We start from the raw sequence: 9,994 nt of genomic DNA, 5'->3' as shown, positions 1-9,994 counted from the left end.
AGAACTGCAGGCAGACAAAAAGCAGAACCCAAAGCTGCCCAGCAGGGCTTACAGCTTTTGTTTTGTCACCTGTGGCTCCTGTGCCACTTCCACAGAGCACCCTTTTGCTACCAGTTGGGCAGTAATGGTACCAAGAAAACAGCAGCCAGCAGCGCTGCCATACCAGCAGCCTCTTACCCACTCCCCAGGCACACAGCTCACACACCCAATTTCAACCAAGGGCCTTTTAATGGAAGTTTGTAGGAACATGCCGTGCTCAGGTTCGTTTTCTCACATGTGAATTGCTTTCCGCAGCCTTTCCCAGGTTTGCCCATTCTTTGCCCTCAAACCCCGCACACGGCAGCGGGGCACGCTGTGCCACAGGCACACTCCTCCAGTGGAGCGGAGAGGACACGGTTATTTGGCAAAGTTACGGGTGCTGCCGCAAGCCTGCACGTCAGCGCAGTTTGGCCCCAGTGCTTGCAGTGCTTCAGCATGCTCGGTTTTCACCCCAGGCTTCCCAGCTTCCCATCCAGCTGCCCCGCAGCTGCCGCTCTGTTCGGTGAGCGGCGGCACAAGGTCACCTGCTGCTGCAAACCCTCACGTGCCCAGCAAGGCTCAGCACGGCACACCAGGCTGTGGGAAGGGCGGCGGTGGTGGCGGTGGGGAAATTCCAGCATCGTCACAGAAAAGCTCCCTGCAGAGCAGGAGCACTACTCTTCCACCAGCGGGGGGGGCGCCAGGTGCAGCTGGAAGGTCTCGTTCTGGAAGACGCTGCTGGTGGCGGGGTCACCGTGCGCAACGCTGAGCAGCCCGTGCTTTTCACCATGGGTGCGGGACAGTTCTGTCAGGAGAGCCAGCTGCAAGACAAAACCCAGACAGCGCCACCTGAGGCCCCTGAAGCGCTCGCGTAAGGTGCAGAAGGACTCAGAGAGCTCGTGGGCATCATCTCCTGCTGCAGTTAGAGAAACCTTACCACGCGAAGACAAAGCTGTGTGCGGTGACCCTACAGACCTCTGCAGCACAACAGTCTTGAGCTGAACAACTTTCCACGTGTCTCTGGGTTATTTTTAAATTACATCATTGAAAAGCAATCCCAGAAAGAGCTCAGAGTGCCAGCAACCGCAGCCAGAACAGGCAGGAGGCACAAGGAAAAAGCCAGGGACAGAGGGAACAGCCCTGCTTGGGCTGAGAAGGGCAGCACACAGGGGACGGGAGGAGGGGACACTCTGTGCATAGGAGCCACAGGGATTTGAAAAGAACCCAAGAAATGTCACACCGTGGACTCTTTCAGGCCCAGCCTCAGAGCCAGAGGCATTTCCACTGTTGCGCTGCCAGTGAATTCCCCCAGCTGTCAGAGGCCAGAGGCAGCGTGGATGCCTTGTGATGTCGAACAGCCAGCTCTGTGCACGCTAAATTGCCAGCACTAAATGAAACCCAAGAGAAAAGCCAAAGCCCACGCTGCCAGTTCTAACGTGAGGCCTGGCAACACGCAAAATGCCCCGCACCAATTGAGAATGGAAAGGAAAACGGGTGGTACGTACTCTGGAGGTTCCTCGGTTGAGTCGGCAGAGTTGGTCGAAAGCTTGGATTTGCTGAGGATCTAACACAGACTCTGAACCTGCCTGGCGAAGAGAATGAGAAGGTTACAAAAACAACAAGATGCCAAGTTCACATACACAAATTTATCCCTGCCCCTGACACTGGGCCCAGAGCAGCCAGTCTGCAGCCCGGTCGGGGAAAAAAGGCCACTTTCCTCTGGCTGTAAGTCACTGCGTGCAGCACTGCGTGACTTTGGAAAGGAAACCTTGTTGTTGAACAAAGGATACTGAGGTGCTGTTGTATGCACAATGACTTGGGCGGAGGGAGGCTGTAGCTGACTGCAGACAAAGTTAACCTTTGGGGGAAGAAAAAAGAAAAGGAAGAGAGGAAGAAAAGGGGATGGGAAGACTCCCCCGCAGCCAGCTGGGAAGAGAAGTAAGGGGTCTCCCCGGATGAGCAGCCTCTCCCGAGCTCCCCCAGCCCTCTCTCTCCCCGCGGTCCCCCAGGTCCTGCTCACTCCCGGCCGGCCCGGCAGCACGCTGCCATCAGGCACAGCCCGTGCGGGGCTATGACTGGGAACGACAACTGCTCAAACGATCATCATCTGCTAATGGTCTCTCTCCTAAGGTCTGCTTTTCCCCTAGTGGACTAAAAACTAGGAAATGAGGAGAGAAAGGGTGTGGGGAGAGGAGGCGATTCACGCGCCAGTGGCAACCGCATCCCTTGGGAAGCCAGCCACAGCAGCGCGGGTTGCTGTTGTGCAGCTCTGGGGGCTGCTACAGCGCCACGGGTGAGGGTAACTGAGATACAAACACAGGTGCCACAGTCTGCAGCAAATTATTAGGCAGGAAGGGCGGAATGCATACTCGAACTGCTTTAAAAGGCATTATTTAAATATCCCAGGGAGGGATGGATGACACAGTATCACGGATTCTCGTAAGGTTTGTTCCATTTCACCACATCACGATGTTTCTATTTTGATTGTTTCAAAAGCATCATCAAGGAACTACGACAGGAGCCAGGGAGAACAGCCTCCCTCATGAGCAGCAATCTGGCATCTGTCGTCTCTGGGGATCTATTTTTAAGGGAACATTCAATATTCATTCTTAAATATTTTCCCCAAAACACATTTCCCAAAGGCTATAAACCCAAAATGCTACAGTCCTACAAGCGACTGCTCACTGAAGTTGAATTTACCCTAACTTTTTGGCCACAGAACAAGCCCAATTTGAAGACGCAGCATGACTTCGAGGAGCTCGGCCAGCTGGGCTGAAGGCTGAACCGGCCCCACAAGGGCAGGTGGAGCTCCGCTGCTCCCTGCAGTCAGGCAGGGCGGCTGCCAGGCGGGCACATCCTGCTCCTCTCTGGCTGCTGCGGCTCCTGCCACCGCGAGGCCCTTCTCCAGGGAGGATTTCTCCTCTGGGGTTGCAGTGCTGCAGCAGCCAGCTGCCTTTATGCTTCTCATGCTCTGTGGCGTGTTCGAGGAGCACATTCAAAAGCTCTGTGAAGATGACTCCCAGTGCTACGTGCAGAAATAAAGCACACACTACGGCAACCTGGTGCAGGAACCCTTCTGGCTACTGCACGAGGAAAATCAACCAAAACAAACTGCTTCAAAGAAAGTTATGATGGACAAAACTCAGCGCACAAACGCCACGGAGAGCACACAACCACCAGTCAGAGCAAGGCACTGGCACCAGCCTTGGCTTCCCTGATAGCACAAGTCTCCCTCGCAGCAGCAGCCCGCCAGCCCCTGCAGCACCAGAGTCACGTTGACGCTGGTGTCAGGGAAACTCCATCTGGGAACAATTTATTCGGAGCCTTGGTGGGGTTGTTTGCTCCCCAACAGCACCTTTACCTGCCCCTCTCTTCTGGCATCTCCTCCCTCATGTACCCCCGTTCCTACTGAGCTCTGACAAAGCCCAGCCTGGGCAGAAGCTCAGCACGCATCCGCCTGCCTCTTCGCCACGTGAATGTCCTGGAGATGCTGCAGAGCTGGAGGGCATGGCAGTGCTTGGGGGGGGGGGGGGGATGCACCCAACCTGCCACACGTTTCCTGAAGCCTGAGTAGGTTTGTTACTCTTGGAGCACTGTACGTTGTACCTTTGAGATGCTCATCAAGTTGTTTGAGAAGAACAACGTCCTGACTACAGCTTGCTCACGCTAGGAGCTTGTGCTCAAACTCATTTCTTCCCCTCCCAAGATATTATTTATATTGTAAATAACTATTTGTAATCACCAGTCAAGGAGCCAAATGTTCATAGTCCCTGCACAGATGGCATAGGCTTTGAACCAGGGAGCCTGTGACCCTTAGGGTCACATATCTGCAGCTGACAGGTTGTACAGGCACTCCCATGGGACATGCAGGTCATTTTTTATTTATTTATTTTTTCCCCAAGAAAGAAGACTATCAACAGCAGAACAAGGAAAAACTGCCCTCCACATTTGCTGTGGCCACAGGCATTCAAGGACAAGGAAAATGCAATATAATTGGCCTCCCCTCTTCTGTTATCTCTCTACCACGCGTATGTAACTATCAATCAGGCTGTTCTCCAGGCTGATGAGCTGAAATATTGCAGGCAATTCTCGCTGTTGCCATGGGAACGGCTGCTGTCAGGCCTCTTCCTTTTTTAACCTTGTCACTAAAGGCATGTTTCCATTCAAGAGCTACAGGCAGGCTCTCAGAGTCCGGCATCAGCACTCAGGCATTAGTGGAATTCACTCGGCTCCTTCGCTCACCCCCCAACACAGCCACGGCCTCCGGCACCACCCCGGGGCCAGGCGGCTCATTATGGGCTACATCAGCTCTGAATCACTTCAGCTCCTCCAAGCCATTTCCAGCCGAACCCTCGCACCGCCTCAGGAAGGTCCCAGACTCAGCGCAGAATCCAAGAGACTCGGTTTATCCCCCTGAGACGCTGGGCCAGCAACCCGAAGGGTTCCTTTTTGTTGTACAGAGATCCCACCACTATAATGCTGATCTCTTGTAGCACATTTTGCTTGCACGTATTCCACCCCCCTCTGGTACTCACCACACCACCCTCCTAAGCCTGCAATTATCTTTAATTTAACAGCTACAAAATCCATCATCAGCTCGTGCCTAAGCAAAGCAGATCATGCCGCAGTTGTAAGCAGAGGCACCGTTAACAGTCACACCAAGAGAGCCATCTAAGTGCTGCCTCTCGGAGCCACAGCTCCCACGGAAGATATTGCTACATCCATTTGACAGCGTGTCGCTGCGCCACATTACCCTGGAGGGCCACTTTGTAACACAGGACAGATGCAGCCAGAAGTCCTGGGGAAGGTTTCGGGATTCCTAGGAATAAAAGTAACACCCGCCTCCCTTATTTAAAGAGCTGAGCCCACAGGCACTGGCCACCAAACCTGCCTTCTGCCAGCCCACCCCTGTGGCAACAGGACGCTAACTTCACCACGCCTCCAGTAAGCAGCCTTACAGAGCAGTACCCGCCTGGAGTTTTGTGTTTTACTTTTGTGGAGTAATGTGGGATGAGCCACTTCACACAAGGCTAAGTAAATCTGCTGCTCTTCCCCAGGTTTAGGACCTGCTGTTCTCACGGTGCTCCCGGGAACTTGGAACAATCAAATGAAAGGACAGCAAAGCAGGCAGGCTGCTGCTCTGCTCCGACCCACAGTCGTTACAGAGTTGTTAACAAACTCCAGAAAACCTCAGGCAATTCCTCACAGAACAAAGACATGCCGCTGTGAATCCGTGCCCCTGGTAAGGGACAGACGCAGCCCAGGCGATCCCCGTGGAGCGGGGCACCCGGCCCTCAGGAGCCGGGCACCCGGCCGTGCAGGCCACGCCAGGCAGCGCTGCAAGCGAGCAGCATCTTTGCTGGGAGGGCAGCCCAGGGCCACCGCGGCAGCGTGAGGTGCCGCTTACGGGCAGCCGGGAGCGTGTCGGCACCCACCTCCGCCAGCACGCGCAGGGCTCCAGCCGTGGGCGCCGCGCCGCTACCTCGGGGCTGGCAGCGCTGCGAGCAGCACCTGCAGGGAACAGAAGCACTGCCTCACCACAGCCCTCCTCTGACCTCCTCGGGAGCAGGACGGGAAGGGCAGGTGTCTCTTGGTTCCAGCTGAACTTAGCTGGACTTCAGGAGCAGAGCTCCCACTCAAGGCAAGGGAGAGGAGAGGCTGATCTGTGCTCTGATGGCCCCACTGCTGCTGCTACGTGAGGTACTGCAGCGACTGAGGAGGGGGGAGGAATGAGAACTGTCTGTATGGAGTATCCAGAAAGCACACTGGCATCTCTGCTCTCCCTGTGCTAGCCGCTCTGCTCAGCAGCTCACGCTCACGCCAGGCACTGCTGGAATATTCCCAAGGACTTCTGCTGCTGCCTTCAGCCAAAGGAGCAACAACGCTGCTCGGGATTAATTAGATAAACAAAAACCACACATCCTCACTACGAGCGTCCTCACTGGACACCATAGCCCAGCAGACGAAGCATTTATAAATAATGTAGCAGGCTCCAGGGGAAGCATGGCAGCGTGTGGAATAAACATTACATTAAATGTTGCCCAACTACCTGTGCTCAGTCTGATCCCAGTTCGGTGCCCAAGCCCAAGATAACAGAAGCAGCACACGAGACAAATAATTCATTTTCTAAACATGAGTTATGGAGGCTGCTCAACAGTGTTCCACAAGAGCCGGGCACAGAAGACCAAAGAGGTGCGGTGTCCTCTCAGTGGCAGGACTTCAGGGCGAGGAAGGGAAGGGGGGAAGTTCTACCCGGAGTGAGAAGGACTCACTAATGCCTCGTGTCAGGGGCTGGTTGATAGCATGACCCCAACTCTCAGTGAAAACCCAGACACCTTTGCTGCGTGTCCCCTTCGAAACCCCTGACACCCATGCAGCAACCTGCTGCTGCTGTATAAGAGGGAAGTTTGTCGCGTCTTTGAGAATAACTCCGGCTGTGGAAGCTCGGCTGCAGCTGCCCAAGCCTTTCTCTGCCCAGTTCACAGGTACAGCAACAAAACGCGCTGGTTTCGGTGTGCGACGTGAAGGAAAGGGGGAGGGAGACAGGACAGGGAAACCGCAGCTTTCTGCTGAAGGGATTTATGAGGGAGAGATGTTCATCTACCACCTGCACTTCTGAAGGCTGCCCAAGACAGCCAGTGATCCCTTGGCTCCCACAACGCCACTGGCCCAGCTATAATTCCCTCTCATAGTGTCCCACCCGGGGACTGCAAAGTGAAACAAAACATCAGCTCCCGCTTATTTTGCTCCCCTCCTTCAAAGGAACATCAAGGAGAACGGACAGTCTTGTAGGGCCTTCCTGACCCCTTAGCAGTTTCTCATTCCTCGGCCCCGGGGGAGCAGCAGCCGCCCCTGCAGCGCCAGCAGCCGCAGAGCAGCGGCCAGCGGGAGCGCCGAGCACCACGCCGGCTCTGGACAAGCAGCCTCCGCTAGCAGATGGAAAGTCACACCGTTTCTTTCCTGCCTGTGCTCCACGGCAGATCTGCGAAGACAGGCTGGAAGGCTGCAATTTCGCCCCGCAGACACGCAGCGAGCAGTGCTGGTTCCGCGGGGAGCAGGCACACGACTGTCGAGCGGTGCGGAGCCGCACAGAGCCGCTGGCAGCAGGGACTGGTGCAGCTTGTGGGAACATCGACAGGCTGCAGCGGCCCCGCAGCTGTCACTGTGTTCCTGCGAGCCTGTTTTACAGATCCTCTTCGGTTTGAGATGTTTTATGCAAACACGGGAATTTCCATTGAACCACAGGAATATTTTCTTTGAAAGTCAGATTTGAAGTAAAGCAAAGAAGATTACAAACCAGAAGTTTGCCACCTTTTCTCTTAGCAAGGACACAGCACTTTGGGAGCAGCCCGTTGCTTTGGTCTTCGCGTTAGGCAGTTTGGAAGTAAGCTGTCTGCGCCTGGTGTCAGCCTCTCACAGGTGCCAGAGGGCATGACTTCGGGTCGCAGGCAGAAGGAGGAAACTTCTGCTGCACTACAGGTTATTACATATGAAAGGCCAGGGGAAGCAATTACAATTCAGCCAGATTTTCTCTTAAAAAAAAAAATCCCAACAAAACAAACTACCCAGGGATATGGAAAGTGCAAGAAAACAGTCAATTTTGATTTAGAAGCTGCTAAAGGATGCCTATGTTCCCGAAATTAGTTGCTTTAAATTTGTATTTTATTTTCGGTTTTAACTTTGCTGCCAGCCCTCTTCTGGCTGCTAATTTAAACCCCTGCACTCAGTTTTCTTCTTATTAAATCATTTTAGCTTCCAATGTATTATAAGAAATCTTAAAACACAGATGTTCTGCTGATAAGAAGCCAATAGCACTAAGTGCCTCCCCGTCCTTCCTCACACGGACTTTCTAAGCATTGTAGAAGTTGAGGAATCCACCACCAAAACCAACTCCAAGGCTGAGGGATGGGGCTCCCGTGGGAGAGCGTGCCATCCTGTCACTGTACGCAGCGCTCATTATCTGCCTGGTGCCATCTGGGGAAAAATTCATGCGTGGATATTTTCAAAGTTGAAAAGTCCCTGGAAAATTCTGGTATTGCTGGAGTCAAGGTAATGACTGACGGTCACCGTTACACTGAAAACAGTAAAATTGGCTCTGTCTACTGGTTGACAGAGGTCATGTAACGTTTTTCTAGCTCTAAAATAAGTATTGGGGGAAAAAAGAGTCCTAACCCTCGTTCTTACCCAACAGAAAGCACAGACATGCTGCGGAGGAACATTTAACATCTCAGGCGAGCGATACGACGTGGTACCAACACCTCCTCAGGTGCTGTCAACCCCCCCGTGCTGGAAGGAAAGCTGTGCTGCAGAGGGGCGCCGGCGACAGGCTGCAGAGCAGAGCCCAAACGCGGAGTCCAACAAACTGGATTAACTACGGATCACACTCATTGTCCGTCCTGGCGTGACTTCACAGGATTAAACTCCTGAATAAAACATATCTGCCATCTGGACAGCTCTAACAATGGTGCCCTCAGAACTCGCATCATTCTCAGACATGGAAGCACCAGAGCATTTCAGCTTAGGGTTTCCACAGCATTTTCTGCAGAATTCATGGTCCAAGAACCAAGCCTGTGTTCCTCTCCCTGATCCCTACTGCGCAGCCTGGCAGAATAAATGGAAAACGCTACCTACCTCACCGTAACAAGGCAAATTAGTTTTGAAGACCAATGACTAAGATACAGAGACTATTTCACTTACGTATTTAGGCAAAAGACTATCTACTGTGCTCCTGCCTCAGTTAACTTCAATCACCACGACACAAAAAAAAAAAACCACAGTGAAGGTTTTAAAAGAGATTATGAAAAACAACATACACAAACTTTCATTTCTGGAAAGAGATAAGGTAAGGCGGACAGGACAGATGATCGGTTTAGACACTGAAGATTACCCTTGGCAGGACAGCAAGGTTTCAGGGATAACACAGAAAGCACAAACTTTTGGTAAGAAAAATGAAGGGGAAAGAAAGCCCCTTTGGCCTTCTCTCATTATTCCTCCCCTTTGCCAGGGCAAGATGCCTTAAGCCCCTACCAGAGTGAGGCTCCGTGTAAATACGCGCCGTCACCGGATTCAGTAATGATTCCGCACTGGTTTGTGGCACCTCTCCACCTCCCCCAGTTTCAAGGCAGTTGCTACAGAAGTCATGCATGCAAAGCAGGGACAGAGAAAATACTGTCTGTTGGGCTGTCATTTCACATATAAATCTCAACAACATCGCAGAATTCAAACTGACAGTCTTTGTTTCAACAGAGCAGAACTGGTACTATGAAATGCACTCCAGATGCTCAGTGGCATCTCTCAGTACGAATCTACTCCTAATTCAAGGCCTGCTAAGAAAATAAGTGTCTAAAGTGAAGATTTTACTACAGAAGACACCAGAATTAGCTCATACCAGGGGACAGACAGCACTTTCAGGATCTTCAAAGAAACAGCCTCCCCGTGGCCCCATACGCAAAACGTCCCAGGACCTTCGGAGCTGGTTCTCTAGGGCGCAGGGAGGCAGGGCTCAACGCAGCAGGTGTGTCAGTGCACCCTCCCTGGGATGTCCTGGCCGTTCTCTGCAGAAACGCCAGATGTGGAAGCAAGCACAGCGTGGCCAGCACAGGTCTCTGGGTCTGCCCGGTGCCAGCTGAGTCAAAAGAAGGCAGAGAAGCCCTTCACCAGAAAAGGGCAACACTAGAAGGACGAACGAACATTGTGGCAAAGCCAAACTAAATCCTGCCCGCACCTGGGGTCGTGCCGCAGAGCAGTGACGCCTGCTGTCTTAGACCCGGGCTGGGAAGGACCCACGGGAAGACGTGAACGTGGCTGGGGGCCCTGCAGGTCTCCCTTTCCCTTCAGTCCCACCACTTGTCCGCTCCTCTCTCCAGCACGCCCGGCTGCTGGGGAACCACCCCCACCTTCCCACCAGCCCCGGGCGTTCTGCACAGACCAGTGCCGCGTCAAAACAAGCACGGGGATTATGCTCTGCCGAGCTTAG

The 9,994-nt window shown here is 53.3% G+C and overlaps 1 protein-coding gene across 1 annotated transcript in view; it reads right to left on the bottom strand.

Annotated features, from left to right (window-relative positions):
* Positions 1–209: 209 nt before the first annotated feature.
* The window catches only part of VPS8 (VPS8 subunit of CORVET complex), a 77,450-nt gene continuing 67,665 nt past the window's right edge, over positions 210–9,994 (bottom strand). Inside the window, exons 44-45 of the mRNA XM_067002096.1 lie at positions 1,524–1,604; positions 210–839 (exon numbers count right to left, since the gene is read on the bottom strand). Of these exons, the coding sequence (XP_066858197.1) occupies positions 693–839; positions 1,524–1,604 (228 nt within the window). The 3' untranslated portion in view covers positions 210–692. The remainder of the gene's footprint in view (positions 840–1,523; positions 1,605–9,994) is intronic.

The sequence above is a fragment of the Anser cygnoides genome, chromosome 9 (assembly GCF_040182565.1).
Source record: "Anser cygnoides isolate HZ-2024a breed goose chromosome 9, Taihu_goose_T2T_genome, whole genome shotgun sequence".
In the NCBI taxonomy this organism is placed as follows: Eukaryota; Metazoa; Chordata; class Aves; order Anseriformes; family Anatidae; genus Anser; species Anser cygnoides.
The sequence above is the reverse complement of the archived record's forward strand: the minus strand, read 5'-3'. Positions and strand labels throughout refer to the sequence as shown.